The sequence below is a fragment of the Eleutherodactylus coqui genome, chromosome 13, assembly GCF_035609145.1.
Source record: "Eleutherodactylus coqui strain aEleCoq1 chromosome 13, aEleCoq1.hap1, whole genome shotgun sequence".
Classification (NCBI taxonomy): domain Eukaryota; kingdom Metazoa; phylum Chordata; class Amphibia; order Anura; family Eleutherodactylidae; genus Eleutherodactylus; species Eleutherodactylus coqui.
Genome location: NC_089849.1, coordinates 27,900,682 through 27,918,828, shown reverse-complemented (window position 1 = coordinate 27,918,828; position 18,147 = coordinate 27,900,682). Strand labels below are relative to the sequence as shown.

General features: G+C 44.1%; 1 protein-coding gene across 3 annotated transcripts in view; it reads left to right on the top strand.

Annotated features, from left to right (window-relative positions):
- The window catches only part of MARCHF10 (membrane associated ring-CH-type finger 10), a 50,581-nt gene extending 36,775 nt beyond the window's left edge, over positions 1-13,806 (top strand). For all 3 annotated transcript variants that reach the window (XM_066586626.1, XM_066586624.1, XM_066586625.1), the window contains exons 8-11: positions 1,585-1,694; positions 4,823-4,927; positions 12,269-12,311; positions 13,556-13,806. In XM_066586626.1, coding sequence (XP_066442723.1) covers positions 1,585-1,694; positions 4,823-4,927; positions 12,269-12,311; positions 13,556-13,584 — 287 coding nt within the window. In that variant the 3' untranslated portion in view covers positions 13,585-13,806. The remainder of the gene's footprint in view (positions 1-1,584; positions 1,695-4,822; positions 4,928-12,268; positions 12,312-13,555) is intronic.
- The last annotated feature ends 4,341 nt before the right edge of the window (positions 13,807-18,147 follow it).

Sequence of the window (18,147 nt, the reverse complement as noted above, 5' to 3'; positions counted from 1 at the left end):
ATTGCTTTCAATGGGGCAATTGCTTTCAGTGGGAGAGCTTCACAATCCGGAACGGATTAATGGATTTTCCATTCATTTCAATGGGGAAACTGGTTTTGAGATAAGTGTTTTGGGTTAAGAGCTCCGTCACGGATTGTACTTGTATGCGTAAGTATGTTTGCTGGTATGGAACGTATTTCCGCATGAATGAAGTTAGGAGATGGCAAGAAGCAGGCTGATACGTGCGTGCCAGCAGATAGATCAGGATTTTTTGCGATCCAAATGCCAGTTCACACGTTCGTATGTTATTCCCATGGAATGAAATGGCAATTAAATGCATAATTAGGGCAGCTGTCTTCTTTTCCCTCCGTTGTACGCAGGGTAATTTCTTCCCTCCTCCCTTTTTTGGCGCTTTCTGTGTAACACGGACAAAGATAGAACAAGTCCTATCTTTTCGCGGACGATGATTTTGCGCGGAAAAAACATTTGTGACTGAACGAATCTATTGAAATCGAGGGCATCGCTTTGTTGCGTTATACGGGCGAGGTTCTCACAAGCAGAAATGCCTCCGCAAAGGTGTTCACCTGAAACCGCCCTCAACACTATAACACCACTTGGAGGAGAATTCAAGAATCTCCTGCACATGGGGTAGAAACTTTCTACACCACATTTTTTTTTTAAACACTGCAGATTCTAGATCTGCATATCGCTTATTTATGCTGCGGATCACAGCCCTTGAAATACAAGCTAGAACCCAAAGCAGATCTGCAACCCAAACAGCAACATTTAGGTGCCGATTTGACCGCTGTGGATTTGCGGTGTATTTGTTGCAGGTTTTCTGCTACGGAGAGCTCGCATCAAATACGCCGTGTGTGAAGGCAACGAAAGGGTGTATATGCGTGCATGGCGGATTTCTCTGAGGATTTTCCCTACTAGAGAATTCCACAAGAAATTCGCCCCAAATTATATCAATTTTGACGTAGATCGGCTGTGGATTACATATCTTCAATGAAGTAATAAAATTCACTGAGGATCCACACCAAAAATCCACAACACTTGGTGCAGATTTACTGCAGATTTTTTCACTACAGTAAATGTTAACATACCCTCAGGCTGGTTTCACGCGGGCAAGAAAATTGCATGAGAGTCAATTAAAATCAAATGATGAAACCAATGATTTTCAATGGTTTTCTTCCCATCTGCTATGTTTTCACTCATGCGATGTGGAGAGAACAAAAAAAATTGCGGCACGCTCTGTCTTTCTGCGATTTTTTTATTTTTTTTTTAAATCTCCCACGTTTCCCTATGGAGCCTCCTTTTTATCTCATTGCAATGCAACAAACATTGCGTTGCGATGTGTTTTTAACATTAGAAAGTCCTAGTGACTTTTGCAATAAAAAAATCGTGTATTTTTATTGCTCAATTTTATCGCGGTCGGCAGCAATGCGATGCAAGATTATTCTTAAAGAAGAGCAAACGCCTAAAAATCGCAGGAGCAAAGACACGATTTTGCTGCAATTTTTCCCATGGCTAAATCGCTAAGGCCCGTGTGAAACTAGCCTCATTGACGCAAAAAAATGCTTGACAAATACATTTCCATTCCAGGGGCAGATCTGAACACAGTAGTAACATGCGAGATGTGCAGACAAAAGGTGGAGTGTGAAATTGAAGGATTCAACTTGATGGAGCATTACAGAAAACATCAGGAGACTCAGGTGATACAGCATGCTGATATAAGCTAAGAGCATTAGGCATGACTCGGGTTTCCGGGTTTTGAGGTACTCAATATGAGCAATTTTGACAAAAAAAAAAAAAAAGAACATTAAGGGCTCAGTCAGACTAGCGGGTATTTTTTGCGCACCTATGTGTGCAAAAAAATATGCTCCACACATGCGCGTGACCGAAGCTCCGTGACCATTGCTTTCAATGGGGCTGGCGCTACTGATGCCAGCCCCATTGAAAGCAATGGGATGCAGGCAACCCCCGCAGTGATATTCGCGGAAGGGCTTGAAATATAAGCCCTTCCCTGAAAATCATCCCTAACTGCTGTGAAAAAAAAAAAACAAAACCTCACCTCTCCGCCGCTGTGCAGCGCCGGCACGTCTTCTATTTCTGATTGGCTCAGCGCTCAGCCAATCACAGGCAATGCTCAGTCATTCATTGAATGACAGCTGAGCGCTGCCTGTAATTGGTCACAGCGCTCAGCCAATCAGAGGCAGTGCTCAGCCATTCATTGAATTCAATAAATGGCTGAGCACTACCTCTGATTGGCTGAGCGCTGTGATCAATCACAGGCAGCGCTCAGCTGTCATTCAGTGAATGGCTGAGTACTGCCTTTGATTGCCTGAGCGCTGTGACCAATCACAGGCAGCGCTCAGTTGTCATTCAGTGAATGGCTGAGTGCTCCCTGTGATTGGCTGAGCACGCAGCCAGTCAGACACAGCCCATTCAGGAGGCAGGGATTTTTAAATTCCCGTCAGAAGAAGCAGCTTCAGAAGAGTGCCGGGCAGGCCAGCAAGAATACACGCTGAAGCTAAACAGCGGCGGAAAGGTGATGTTTTTTTTTGTTTTTTTTTACAGTAGCTAGTGATGATTTTCAGGGAAGGGCTTATATTTCAAGCCCTTCCTTAAAAAATCACTGCAGGGGTTGCGTGCATCCCATTGCTTTCAATGGGGCCGGCGGCAGTAGTGCCAGACCCATTAAAAAAGCAATGGGATGGTATCACGGTCCTTTGCCACAGCTGTCACAGCTTGTCAATGAACACTGTGACAGTTCTGCCACAGTATTCAGTGATGAGCAGATTCCCTGCAGGGAATTTTACGCGCAGCATGGACCTTCCTGGCGCACGGATGCCCTATCTTATGCAGATGTGAGTATTTTGCAAATGAACACACCATAGGAAACCAATGCTTCAATCAGACGCGCTTTTATATGCACATAGGCCAAAAAAGCTTGTCTGACTTCGCCCCAATAGTATAAACACAATTAACCCCTTTGAGTGGCGGGTTTCCTACCACCCTGTCAGACCCACCAGGGCAGGTTTTTTTAAAATGGTCAAATCATTGAATTTCAACTAATTTTGCAGTTGCGTCTCAAGAGCCATAACTTTTTCATTTTTCCATTGACATGGCCATATAAGGGCTTGTTTTCTGCGGGACAAGTTGTGATTTTTTAAACAGGGGGGAGGAAAAAAAGAAATGGGGAAAAAAGAAAAAAAAGGGGGGCCATGTCATTAAGGGGTTAAATAATGTCTTAACTTCCTTCTCTGGGTCATTACGACGCATGGATACCACATGTGTGATTGTATTTTTGATTTTTTACAAAGTAAAGGGAGACAAGTGTTTTTATAATTTTTTAACTTTTGTTTTTTTTTATACTTTTTTTTTTGTCCCTTTAGGGGACTTCCACGGGGAACCATCAGGACCACCTGATCACATTCCAGGGGTCCGATGGTGACAGCCGTTTACATGCTGCAGTGACGGCCCTTTACATGCTGCAGTCACATAGACTGCAGCATGTAAAGGGTTAACACAGCAGAGATCGGAGGTTTTCTCTGATCTCTGCTGTAAGAGCTGGTACCTAGCTGTACTCTGACAGCTAACAACCAGCTCTCCCTGCCACAGAGACCATCGGCTTGCTTCTGACAAGCCGATGGTCTCTATGGCAACCTGTAAACAAAGCAGGAGACTTAGAAGCAGGAGATTGCCGGCAGATCGGCAATATCTTCTGCTGGTTTTTCAAAGCCCTTGCTTTGTTCTCTGTGGGACTGTGCAGGCAGAGCACACTGTCACAGCTTGTGGCATTGTGCTCTGCAGCTCCCATAGTGATACATAGCCCGGAAATCTTCCGGGCTATATCACTATCGGCAGTGGAGCTCGTCCCGGAAAATTTCGGGGCGTGCCACTCAAGGGGTTAAGGCATGTAGAAGATATCTTAACACATAGAAAATAGTAGATATAGTAAGGGCTTCAAGTTTTAGAAAATATATAACATGCAAATTAATGCGTAAGAGCCCTTTTGGTTTCACGTACCGGGGCCTGAAGAGGTGGAGTAGGTTTCCTTTTTTGGCTGAATCTATGAAGCCAAAATAAGTTGGAACGGATGACAATCCCATCTGGTTAAAGGGCTTCGTTGCATTTATTTGTATGCTACTAATTATTAGGAAATTATGGTACCAGTGTTGCTGGTGACGCAATGCGCCACACAGCTGTGCTACATGCACATCACACAAACAGCTGTGCTACATACATTGTTCATCCCATACAACAGGGATCAGAAGCAGCACAGCACTGGAGATGAAGGACCTGTGATGACGTCACCGTCATGCTCCGCCGCTGATCACATGACAGTAATACTCATCCCGAGTAAATGACTTACATGCTCCTGATAACATGATGGTGACGTCATTAAAGGTCCTGCATCCTTGTGCAAATTATAGGCGGACTACAAACCACCAACGGCTTTAGTTGCTATGGAAAACTAACAAACACCTAGCCAGACAGCGGCCACGTGCGTACAGGACCTGTGATTATGTCACCGTCATGTGATAAGAGGAGGAGCATGTAACTCCCTCACTGGGGATGAAGGACCTTTGATGACGTCACCATCATGTGACCAGGGGTGGAGCATTTAAACCACTTACAAACCCACTCATTTGCGCACGGACAGACAGGTCGTCGTTAGTAGTTTGACTGCACGCTGAAAAGTGGAGACCACCAGAAGAGAGAATGGGAGAGGATCATTTAATTGACAAATTTACTAATATTTTATAGATACCTGACATTATGTGATCCTCAATAAGATCAATATACCACAATAATAAAACTTTCTCCTTGCATCCAGGCCACACTAAATCCCAGCTTGTATTTGGCGTTACTTCTTCATCTGTATCAGCAGAGATACGAGGAACTGTTGCAACTGTCGCACACTCGAGACAGGGTATCTGAGGTGAGTAAATCTTTATTAACTTAAAGAGACTCTCTCGCCATCTTTTCACAGCCCCTCTGAGGGTAGCATTAGATGCCCGTATCTCTGCAGTAGTTTGGGAAGGAATTGCATTTTATCAGGGGGAGTACATGCATAAAAGGACTACAGGAAGTAGTCATAGTATCATAGACTGTTAGAGTTGGAAGGGACCTCCAGGGTCATCGGGTCCAACCCCCTGCTCAGTGCGGGATTCACTAAATCATGTCAGACAGATGTCTGTCCTGCCTTTGTTTGAACACTTCCATTGAAGGAGAACTCCCCACCTCCTGTGGTAACCTGTTCCACTCATTGATCACCCTCACTGTCAGAAGGTTTTTTCTAATACCTAATTCAGTCCCCCAAATTCATGAGCTAGCCACACCCAGCCCATTCTCCAGTCACTGAATGACTGCTGCCTGCTCATTATTGTCCATAGAGAGATAGCTGTATTATTAATTATTCTACACGGATAAAAATGCTGCAAACAACCCCACAACTAGCGCAAAGGTTTCAACATGGTTGAAAATGTTGCAGTGGTCATATAGGGAATAAGTGAAGATACAATTTGGCCTCAGTTTTCCAGCTTTTAGCTGATGTGGTTTTATTAACAAATGAGTTTTAATAGCATGCATTTAATTGAATGTATGTATTGCGACCCCCCCCCCCCCCCCCCCCCGCATGCTGCTCGGGCGAGTACACAGTTACTCAATAAGACTGCTACTAGATCGAGTAGCAGCTTTAAACGAGTGTGCTCGCTCATCTCTAGTTGTGATCCCTTTACTTTTCCTATTTACGATCTAATAATGGTTGTGCCAAATTTCACGATTGTGCGGCACATATGTGTGTTATTAGTTACATTATATAGGGGGTCACTTACTTTTGTGCTTAGAATTGAATAATCAAGTTGTGACTAAAGAATGGTCTTGCCAAATTTCACGCTTGTACAACACCAGAAAGTTAGATAATTAGGGGAGAGCCAGTCAGTGAGGGGTTTTGCTTTCATATATATTAGGAAAGACTGAGATCAGTAGTTGAAGCGGCGCCCCCTGATGCGCAGGCAGGAATCTGGCGAGGACGCTGCACCGGCGACCATATTGCAAACCTGCGATTGACCATGAAAAAAGCATGAGAATACCAAAAGTATATCTACATGTGCTTCATTGACTACATCAAGGCCTTTGACTGCGTCAACCATGTCAAGCTATGGCAGGCCCTACAAGAGCCGGGCGTATCGGCACATCTAGTCAAGCTAATAAAATCACTTTATACCAATCAAGAAGCCGCTGTGAGAACACAGTATGGGAACACAGATGGTTTGGGATCGGCAAAGGCGTCCGACAGGGCTGCATCCTCTCACCCTTCTTGTTTAACCTATATGCCGAAGTGATCCTGTGGAAAATGGACCTAGACAAATTGGAAATCGGAGTGAAAATAGGTGGAAGAAACAGCAACAATCTCCGTTATGCGGATGACACAACTCTGCTTGCAGAAACAGAAGCTGGTCTGAACCAACTGATATGGAGGATTAAAACTGAAAGGGAAAAAGTGGGCTTCTACCTGAATTTAAAGAAGACAAAATCATGACGACTGCAAAAAATGGTCAAACTCAAATCAAAATTGACAACGAGGCCATAGAATGTGTGCGAGACTTCATCTTCCTTGGCTCAAAAATTGACCAGGCTGGAGAATCTATGCCAGAGATAAAACAGGATAGTCTTGGGGCGAAGCGCGATGCTAAACATGGACAAAATCTGGAAAAGTAGGGATATCGGTATGGCAACTAAACGCAGGTGTCCAGCTGTCTAACAACCAGCTACAAACTGGCAGACTGAGTACTGCTTTATCTATAGCAACTTAGGCCGAGGGGATTTGTGGGGGATGTAGTCCGCCCATAATCCCTCATTCAGTGTACAGGGATAAAGGACCCATGATGATGTCACCGTTTTGTGATCAGGGGCGGAGCTCAGACCCCTGGTGACTGATCACATGATGGTGACATCATCACATGTAACTCATGCAATCACTCATCAGTCACAGACAGGTGGAAAATTTGTAATTAAACCCTATTGCAAAAATGTTTGTCAGCCGAACTACATACATTTAAGTGAAACCCCTCCCCCCAAAAAAGGTGTACATAGTCTTTAAGGAGTTACATATATTTAAGTTAATTCAGCCAAAGGAACAAGCAGGGAAAAAGAATCTAAAAGCAGTTATTTACAGCCAACACTATTCTATAAATATATTGTCGAATGTTCTTTCCAAATACTAAAAGAAAATTGTGTTTCTATTATCACAAATGGATCTCAAGTAGAAAACTTGCTCTTCCTTTCATGAAATCAGGGTGACCTTGACTTATGTTGTTTCTAGTTTGTGAGGCCCAGCTAGGCCAGCTTCCAAATAGCAGGTCGGGGACAGCAGAACTTTACAGATGCTTGATGATGAGTGCAGAAATGTTTTGTTGTATCATATATATTTTTAAAGAAAGACAAAATCAGCTGCTACCCCCACGTCCAGCGACCCTTATAGTCCTTATGGTCCGTACTGCACTGAAGGAGCCCTCACACAGGCTATAAAAATCACACAATGCGAGAGTGACTGAAAACACAGAATGATTTTCAATGGGTTCCTTCACATTTGCAATGTTTTTACTCGTGCGATGTTGCGCTAAGAAAAATTGTGGCATGTCTTTTCTTTCTGCGTTTTTTATTTCTTTTAATCTCCCATTAGCGCTGTTTTCTCTGACGCTATCTTGCAAGGAAAAATTTTAAAAAAATAAAAAAATCGCAGCATGCTCTATATTGCCATTAGAGCTGAGCGAGCGTACTCGGCCACCCCCCTTTTTCGCCCGAGTACCGCGATTTTCAAGTACTTCCGTACTTGGGCGAAAAGATTCGGGGGGCGCTGTGGGTGAGTGGGGGGGAGAGGGCTCCCCCCTGTTCCCCACTGCTACCCCCCGCGCCGCCACGCCTCCCCCGCCCCCGAATCTTTTCACCCGAGTACTGAAGTACTCGAAAATCGCGGTGCTCGATCGAGTGATTACTCGAAACGAGTACGTTCGCTCATCTCTAATTGCCGTGATTTGCGCTTTTTTTGTAGCCCATGTTTCCCTATGGAGCCTTCGTTTTTGTTGCATTGCCAAGCTTGAAATCATGATTTTTGTGCAATGCGACTTTAACATTCTAAAATAAGCTTTATCCTGAAACTAAGCCACAGCTGAACTCCAAAAAAAAGGAATACTTACCTAGCAGCCTGGGTCCGGGTCCTCCTGCTGCTCTCTGGAGCTCCACTGGGCGTTCTGCAGTCCTTGTTTGCCCACAGAAGATCACTTCCTGGTTGCTGGATTCATAAATCCTGCCTCCAGGAAGCAATGGCTCTGATTCGTTTATCTAGCTCTGCTCAGCACATCAATGCAACGCTAGATAAACCAATGCGATGGCTGTGATTGGTTCATCCAGTTCATCCCACATACTGTTTTACTCGGATCTCTCTTTATACTAATGCCTAATGCCAGTGTTTAATATTAAGGGATTCCCACCGCTTCAGTGTCTCCAGTAATACCCAATGGATGGGATGGGTGCTGCGGCATTTCAGCGGATGACCTGCTAGGTTAAAGGTGTTTGGTTTGGCCAGATGATTTCAGGGGCTATGGCTATTGAGAGGGCCAGCTGCTGCGGCCATGAATTACAGCACATCCACTAAAATCAGTTATCGCTACGTGTTTGGTCTTCCGGAGCCAAAACCAAAACCCACCCTAGAAGTACATTTAGGACTCAGCTGGTAAAGGGCTCCGCATAAAAGCTAGTAAGGTTTTAGAAAAGAACACAATTTCTAAATCAGTATAGCTGCAATTTAATCCACCAGCATGAAAACGGCTGCCGCCAGTATCTGATAAGACTCGCTTCAGTGCCAACTTTAACTACTTTAAGACCAGAGATTTAGCACTTTTTATTTTCGTTTTTTCCTCCCAGCCTTCCAAGAGCCATTATTTTTTAATTTTTCCATTGGCATGGCTGTATGAGGGCAAGTTGTAGTTTTTAATGGTACCATTTAATGTACAGTATAATGTATGGAAAAGAACTTTAAAAAAATTTTAAATGGAGAACAATGAAAAAAAAAAAAGCAACTGCACCATTTTTGGTGGGTTTTAATTTTTATAACGTCACAGTGCAGTAAAAATGACATATGAACTTTGTTCAATGGGTCAGTAGGATTACCGTGATACCAAATTTATACAGTTTTTTTAAGGGGAATTCCAGTTCCAACAAGTTATTCCCTATCAATGGGATAAGAGGTAACTAAATGATTGATGGGGTCTGACCCCTGGAACCCTAGATGATCATGAGAATGGGGGCCCAGTTGGTCTGCGAATCAAGCAAGCACAGGTTGGGCAGGCGCACTGCACTCCATTCTTTTCAATAAGTCAAGCATTCAGAAATCTTCTGTGCTCTCACTGCAATGCACTCCTGTGACCCCCTTGTGTGTGCGGCTGAGCATTACCCTGTTGGAAAATGCCTCTTGAAAGCCACCATGAGAGGAACACATGTGGCTTTAGGATGTCCTGAACATATCGCTGAGCTATGGGCCATTTCGCAATAAATGCAGGATTGAGGAAGTGGAAGTAAGTCGGCCCCTTGTGGTGCCGCCCATAACACATGCGGATGAGGCTTGTTTTGTGACAAATTGGTGGCAGCGGAGGGATTTGCTACTGCTTATCTGTGGCAGCCACCATAATAGCTTAAGATTCATTACTAGAACAGGTTTTCAAATATTTTTGAGGGGGTTCAACCACTTGAAAAGAACTGGACATTTTTTGACCCGTTTGTTAAGTGACAGTGGACTGTAAACTTTAAAGCAGGGAGACGGCATGTGCATGTCCAATGAAGAAGACAAAGACCAGACTTTGCTGGTCTTGGAAATGTAGAGTCCAAGCAGTCAGATCCCATGTTTTATGGTATGTACTATTGATAGCTTATAACACACTTAAGCCCCATTTACATGCAATGATTATCATTCAAAATGTATTCAAATGATGGCTTTTGAGCGATAATTGGGTGCAAAAGCTCCCATCTTTCACTCTTTGGCTGAACGATGATTTTTAGGTGAGCATAAAATCCATCAATCATCCAGAGAGAGATGGCAGGGATCGCAAACTGTGTTCTCCATTGGAGCAGCTGATTACATTGTATTCAGTTGACAGCCCCATGGCAGCCACTGCAAAGACAATGCAGCTGAGTGGAAAGTCCAAACCACATGCTGGGATTTGCAAACAGCTGCTGGAGGCTTGTTTACATGTAAATAAAGCTGATAAGGTGCTTATGGGCATTAGTGCCTGTTAGAACTATCAATCTTTCAATCCTTTAAAAGATTGTCTTTGCATGTAAATGAGCCTTAATGCTGGGATAGGAAAATTCCTGACATTGCATGAATACAGTAAACTAGTTACATACCCTGTAAACTCATCAGTACAGTAAGTGAAGGATTTATAAATTCTGTAGAACACATTTATATTACCCTTCAATGGTTCTAACACAAGTGCATCAGAAAGTTCCCATCCCTGCCAGTAAGACAGGTTACTTCATTTCTTATAGTTTATTTGAGAAATAAACTTACAGTTTCCTACCAAATATAGCAGAATGATCATCCAGGCAACAGTAATATACGTTGAATAGCTGTAGATTTCCCATAAGAGCGGTAATAACAGTGAGAAAATAGAAATGATATGCCACTTTTTCTTCATTGTGAACAACATAATCATAGACCTTCTACATAGGGAAGATATTGTGGAAGCAACTGGGTAACAGACCAAACGTTAGAGAGCAAAATATTAAGGCTATGTTCACACGACTGAGTGAAACCCAACAAGTATTTTGTGTAACATTCAAGACCCCAACTTGTGGCTAAAGCAGAAGGCAGCTTAGTGTGTTCCATGGATAACCATATAATTCTTCATTGTCCCTGCAGCAATGCCCCTTCCTTATCTCCTTATTGAGAAAACTTTGAGAAATGGCTGTCCATACGGGACAACCCCTTTAATTTGATAATGCACGCTTTAAATTTTACAGGATGTCAGAACTATACTCCACTATATACAAATACTAGCTGATATACCCGGCCTCGCCCGAGTTAATTTAATACAGGTGTTTACGTGTTGATTGCATGGAAAATTTTATGAAGTCAAGGTTACTTTAGAGTAACCGAGGAATAAAATATGTAGACACATAGAGGAGCGTTAGATTCTCCTCAGACTGCATGTACCAATGTCCCTCTGCAGAATGTGCCACCCCTCCCACCCTCCTCATTTAGGACCCAAAGAATGCTGGCGCCAAATTTCATGCTTGTACAACACTGAGAAGTTACATTACATAGGGGTGCGTAGCTCCGCCCCCGTCAGGTGCCGATTCCAGCCAATCAGGAGGCTGGAACCGGCACACGTCATTGGGCGGAGCTACGCGATGACGCGTACAAGGGGCGGAGCCAAAACGCCGATGCTGCTGAGCAGAGCCGAAGGGAGAAGACCGCACAGCGCAAGCGCGTCTAAAAAAGCTAGAAGACACCGAAATTAGACGGAACCATGGCGACGAGGACGCTAGCAACGGAGCAGGTAAGTGAATAACTTCTGTATGGCTCATAATTAATGCACGATGTGTATTACAAAGTGCATTAATATGGCCATACAGAAGTGTATAACCCCACTTGATTTTGCGAGACAACCCCTTTAATCTTTATTTATTTTTTTAACTTTTTTTTTAGAGCTTGCTATTATTCTCAGGGAAGGGCTTATATGTCAAGCCCTTCCCTGAAAAATCACCACTGCAAACCCACTGCTTTCAATGGGGCCGCAGCAGTGCCGGCCCCATTGAAAGAAATGGGAAAGCATCACCCCCACGGGGGTGAAGAAATCCCCTGTCACAGCTGTGGCAGGGGAGCGCAATGTTCTCCCTATGTTTTCAATGGGGCCAGCGCTGCTGCCGCTGGCCCCATTGACAATGGGCAATATCGCCCATTCTTCTTTGCGATGCAAGATTACATTGAAAATCATTGGTTTCAATATCATGCATTTTCACTCATTCTCGCATCACAAGGATATCGTATCGCCAGTGGGTGTGAGCCCTAAGAGTTACAAGTCTTGTTGCTGTGCTCAGAGCTCAAGGAACTGCCAGGATTCCCTGGAACCCTGGCTGAGAAGCATTGCTTCAGAGTCCCAATAAAATCAGCAATTGGCAAGAAGCAGGTAGATAGATGCCCAGGGTCTAGTGCCACTGATTAGGGAACACTGATGTATAGAGCATGTCTTTCTTTTAATAAACCTTATTTATTTTACAGATCTCAAGAAGATTTGTACATCTGAGCTTAGGAAGACACGATCGTAAGTTGACTATTTTAATCATCTTCCTTCTTAGAATACTGCTTTAAAGGCTATGGGCCCTTTTTTTTTACTGAATACATGGCTAAAAATTAGGGATGAGCGAGTATACTCGCTAAGGCACTACTCGCTCGAGTAATGTGCCTTAGCCGAGTATCTCCCCGCTCGTCCCGAAAGATTCGGGTGCTGCCGCGGGGCGGGGAGCTGCGGGGGAGAGCAGGGAGGAATGGAGGGGAGATCTCTCTCTCCCGCCCGCTCTCCTCTGCTCCCCGCCGCAACTCACCTGTCAGCTGCGGCGGCCCCTGACTCTTTAGGGACGAGCAGGGAGATACTCGGCTAAGGCACATTACTCGAGCGAGTAGTGCCTTAGCGAGTATACTCGCTCATCCCTACTAAAAATCATTTTTTGCTGTTCTTTTTATTGAAAATGTTCAACCATTTGGCTTCAGCAGGATCTATTTATCACAGTCTACAAGAAGCTGCAGAGTGCGGCTCGCTGTCTGGCAGCTCGGTCTCCAGCCCCGCTCTCTCACTTCTCCTGCACAATGTAATGATCAAATCAAGTTCAGATTTTATTTGGTAAGAAATTAGCCCTAGGGCTCCTTCACACTGGCAACTGTGATATCGCTGAAAGAAAACCGCAGCAAAGTCGCAGTTTTGTTCAGGCGATTCTTCAGCATCAGCGATGCTTTTTCTGATGTTAAGGATGAAACACACAAAAATCGCAAGTTTATATGTTGTGATCTGATAAAATGGAGGCTCCATAGAGAAATATGGGCTGGAAAATAAAAAAAAAACTAAAAAAACCCCCCAGAAAGATAGGACACGCTGCAATTTTCTTTCTTTTTTTTTTTTAACGCCACATCGCCTGGGTGAAAACAATGCAAATGGGAATGAAACCATTGAAAATCATTGGATTCATAATTCTGCGTTTGCACTCACTCTCGAATCATGCGATTTGTATCACAAGTGTGAGGGCTGCCTCAGAAGATCATTCAGGAGAGGAGAGAGAGGGGCTGGAGGCTGAGCCATCAGACAGTCTGACGGATTAATCAGTGCATGCAGCTTGCTATTGCTGTGATATGTAGAGGCTGCAGAAAACAAATAGTTAAACATTTTGATTAATTCTCATTTTGATTAAAGCCCAATTACAAATATGATTTTTAAGAAAGAATACATGCATTTCAGTTAAAAAAAATGTCCCCAAAAGTCTTTTGAATTCTAACTAAATCATCGTCTCTCTCCAGAGCCAAGAGACAACCAGCAAGATTCCTAAATTTACGTGAACCAATATCTATAACCTCATTGCTTATCTCCCTATGATTTTGGAGTTCATGGACGTCAACAACCTCAACATCTAGCAGTTGGACATTTCAGAAGAAAATCCGTTATTATACCGGGTCTAATTAAAAAGCCTGATCTAGTGCTATATCTCAGTATTGGTGTCCCATGTTGGAAGAACAATAGGAAGACATGGATGCGCTACACAATGATGTGGCACATGGGCCCTGCGGCCCCGGAACATGGATTTCAATTTTATGTTGTGGCCTCGTAGGAGAGAGAGAGTAAAACCCAATTGTAAAGTTGAAGAGTAGTAGATGAAAAGCACAAATCCACTTTCCGCGTCCTGTGCGACCATTGCTATGACTAAAGTAAAGCCAGCGTACTCAAAGTGGCCTCCTCCTACTACAATATACATGCGTGGAGCCGTCGTCGGATCCAAGTTCCTTTCATAATCTCTCGACAATGATCAGTACCTGAAGCTCCTGCAGATGACTGGATGACTTCATAGATGATCTGTGCATGTCAGAGCAGGAGGAGGCCACTTCCAGTAGGCTTTCCTTACTTCAGTCATAGCTGCGGTCCTACAGGACTTGGAGAGACGCGGAAAGTGGATTTCTGCTTCTCCCGTGCTATTCTTCAACTTTGTAATTGGGTTTTACTCTCTATCTCCTACAGGAGCCACAACACAAAATTGCAATCCATGTCCCGGGGCCCCCGGGGACCCATGCTCCATACCATCATGTAGCGCTTCCATGCCTTCTTATTCACTATTTAGGTGCAGCGCTGGATCCATATTTGTGCCTGCACCCTGGATCCAAATGTGCTTACAAACAACAAACCTTCTTGTTTTGTCAATACATGAATCGTCTTTACTTCAGTCCTGGCAAATAAAATTAATTAAAATTCAGAGTAAAAACTAACGAATTCTTTCTACAATGCAGCTGAAGAGGATTTATATGAGACGTGACAAAAGAAACACATTTTTAATGACTTGCACAAAGTTGAACAACAAGTAAGCTCTTCTCAGCTGATACTGCGGCGCAGAGGGCTTCGGAAATACTGCTTCAACATCAAATACTACAAGAATTATCTACAATGACTCATTAGGAAAACATTTTAATTCTCTTCCAACATATCTCCCTTTCTAACCAGATTTTGCAGCCCCAAAATGAAGAAGTTTTGTGGCCTTGATCAAAAACATCTCATTATTTTGTGTCCACGGCGGCAGCGATGATTTTGTGGGGAAAAAAAACGTGATTTTGTAGCGATTTTGCCGTGATTTTATCATGGTAAAACCGCGATCACACGTGTGAAACTAGCCTTGGCTGCTCTCACACGGCCGGCTCTTTACCGCGGTACAACACTCCCATTGATTTCATTGGGGCGTCACAGACCTGCGCTCGATTGTGGCGTTTTTAATGCCACAATTTCTGAATGCTGTCTGCTCTATTTTAGCGCTTTTTACGTACTTCATCATTCATTACAATGATGGGGTGCATTAAAAAATGATGTGACATGCGGCAAGAAATTGCGGTAAAAGCCATGGTTTTGGACGCGATGTTTTGTGAACGCATGTGTGAAAGTGGCCTTAAGGTATCACTATGGGCACACACTTCATCAGCAGACATCCTGGAAACAATTACAACTAGTGCAAATGAAGTTATAAATGTAGCTAATCTCAGACGGACAAGTGCGATAACAGGTACTGAATCTCGATATCTTGCTCGCCAATGTGCGATTTTTATTTTTTTCCCCCCATAAATGTAAGGCACTTTTGTGTTTAAAAACGCCTTGCATGGCTTCAGCAAAGTAACATTTGCAGTGGGAAACCTCGCATCGCACCCGCGTACACCTCGCACGTTGTGGGATACTGCACCGACCCCATTGAAAACAAAAAAGGCAATGCGGGGGAACGCCAAAGACAGGACATGCCGCGATTTTTTTCTCCCGGGATGCGATGCAGGGAAAGAAAAAAAATGGGGTTCATATTTGTGCACCTCGCCATTGTGAAAGTGGCCTCAGGCTGGTTTCACACGTGCAATAAAATTGCACAATGCAAGAGTGAGCGAAAACACATGATTATAAAACCGATAATTTTCAATGGTTTTATTCTCATTTGCGATGTTTTCACTCCTGCAATGTGAAAGAAACAAATAAATAATCACAGCGTTGCCTTTCTTTTTGCGATATTGCCCATTGTATTCAACAGCCGCACCAGGGGATTCCTTCACCCCAGCCTCGGCGGGATGAAGGGATTCCCCACAGGGATGTGAGGCTGTTTTCCCATGAAAATGCCTTACATTCAGGGGTTTCCACAAGGGCGATATTGGGCCATGAATTGCGGCCTAATATCGCCATTGCCAGTGTGGAGGAGCCCTTAGGGCGAATTCAGACGAGCGTCGTTTTCTTGTCATATACTGCCATGATAATCACAGCGATAAAACAGGACAAAATGAAACCACTGATCTCTGTGGGATTTCAGCATTTTCATTTTCACCACCTCTTTTCTCGGACATAATTTTGTACGCCAGGGAAAAGATGAAAACTGCCCTATCTTCCCTGCACATAGTGAATACCACCCCTGGGGGGAACATCCGGCAGCCGCTAGTTTCCCGCCTCTTTCTTCAAACACTTGCACTCTGGCACGGAGTTTGAATTGTCGGCGGGGGAGACAAAATCACCCTCATTCAGGCTTATTTAATTCTAGCGCAAAATTTTACGTACGTAATCTAATTCTCTCACATCCCGATGTCATAGAAACTTGAAATTTGGCAATAAGTCTATGGGAGGTAAGCAAATGCGTGCTCAAATGAGCAATATGCTGCGCAATTCTGTGAAAAAACACATCTATGCCTAATTAGGCTAAATAGCCTTTTAAATCACAGCGTGGTGTGTTCCACTCTCATGTGCACAAAAAAGTACAGTAAAATGCGCCAACACGCGGGCAAATCTACCTTGTTCATAACGTAAATACGTTGTGCTGAGATAAGCATATTTGCACCAAACTCGTCTGAAGAAGCCCTTTGGCTGCCTGTCCACGGAGGATTGTTCATTGTGTTACCCGCGGCGATAATCTGGCCGCGGGTAACGCAGTGAACTCTTTCCATAGTTTAGTGCGGATATTTTCCTCAGCGTGTAGACAAGATTTTAACAATCTCATCCATAATCGAGTTGGGACCCATTAGCTTTTCCTATTTATGACATAATCAATGTTCGTGCCAAATTTCAAGTCTCTATGACATCGGGAAGCGAGAGAATTAGATTACATACGTAAAATTTGGACGCTTGTTCTTTTGCGCTAGAATTAAATAATCGGGTTGGGACCCCTTTACTTTTTCTATTTTGGACATAATCTATGCTTGTGCCAAATCTCATGTTTCTACGCCATCTGGAAGTTGGAGAATTAGTGGCGAGTGAGTGAGTCAGTGAGGGCTTTCGTCTTTATATATATATAGTAGCCACGCTCTGCGCTTCCAAGCATATTTACACCTACGGCAGTGTGAATAAGCCCTCGCTGTGGCAAATTACTGCAGGACCAGCATTTGACAAAATGTACTAGGATGCCCGTACGTGCTGTGGCGATCCATTCTAACCATATGCAGATCACCGCTAATTGCCGACCAGCACAGGGACTAGTAAGCCCAGGTGCCACACAGCAATCCCAGATGACCAGCCTGTGGTTGCAGTGCATCAACAGCAGCATGTACTGGCAGCCCTAGAGTATGTTCATGCAGATTTGCCACAGATTTTCTATACAGACTGTTCGCCCGGAAAATCTGCAGCATTTTCAGTAGCTGCAAAGTGAATGAGGTTTTCAAAATCTTGTTCTCACGTTCTGGAGCGCCGAAAATCAGTGCGAAAATTGACATCAGGTGCGGAATTTAAATGCGAACCCTACGGCATGCGAGTGTGATACATTTTTTTCACAAACCCATCGAAAATAATGGGCGATTCTTGAACAAGATGCACCCAAAAATAGGACAGGCTGCGATTCTTTGATCTCGGACGATCTGTCCAAGAGAAAATTGCTCATATGGATTAACTCATTGAAAACAACGGAGTCTTTTCATGCACGAGTTCCGTCCTTGTCGCAGACAGACATCAAGCGTGAAAATGTCTTATGTGAATACAGCCTTATGTGTTGTGTGATAACACGTGAACGGGCGCAGAAATCTAATGTTTGTGAGCCCGATCAGACAGCACAGGCCTGGCGCAAAATACGCCAAGGCCGCAATGCCATTGCCTCACCTTCCCTCCCCCTCGCTGCTTCACCACCTCTCTCCTTCCCTCCAGCTGTTTGCAATGGGAATGGACAATGTGGAGCTAAGCACCCTCCCCGCCCCTTGTCCGCAGCCAGCAATGGGAAGAGGTGGAGCTTAGCTCTGCTCCACCCTCTCCTTGCAAACAACCGGAGGGGAGGAGAGAAGGGGGAGGGAGTTTACCAGTCACGCTAAACCTCTCACCCCCTTTCTCCGGCCGCTGTCATTGGCTCCCATAGAAGCCCATGCAGCGGCCGACGTATTCTGGCCTGAAAGACAGTTCCAGGACTATCTTT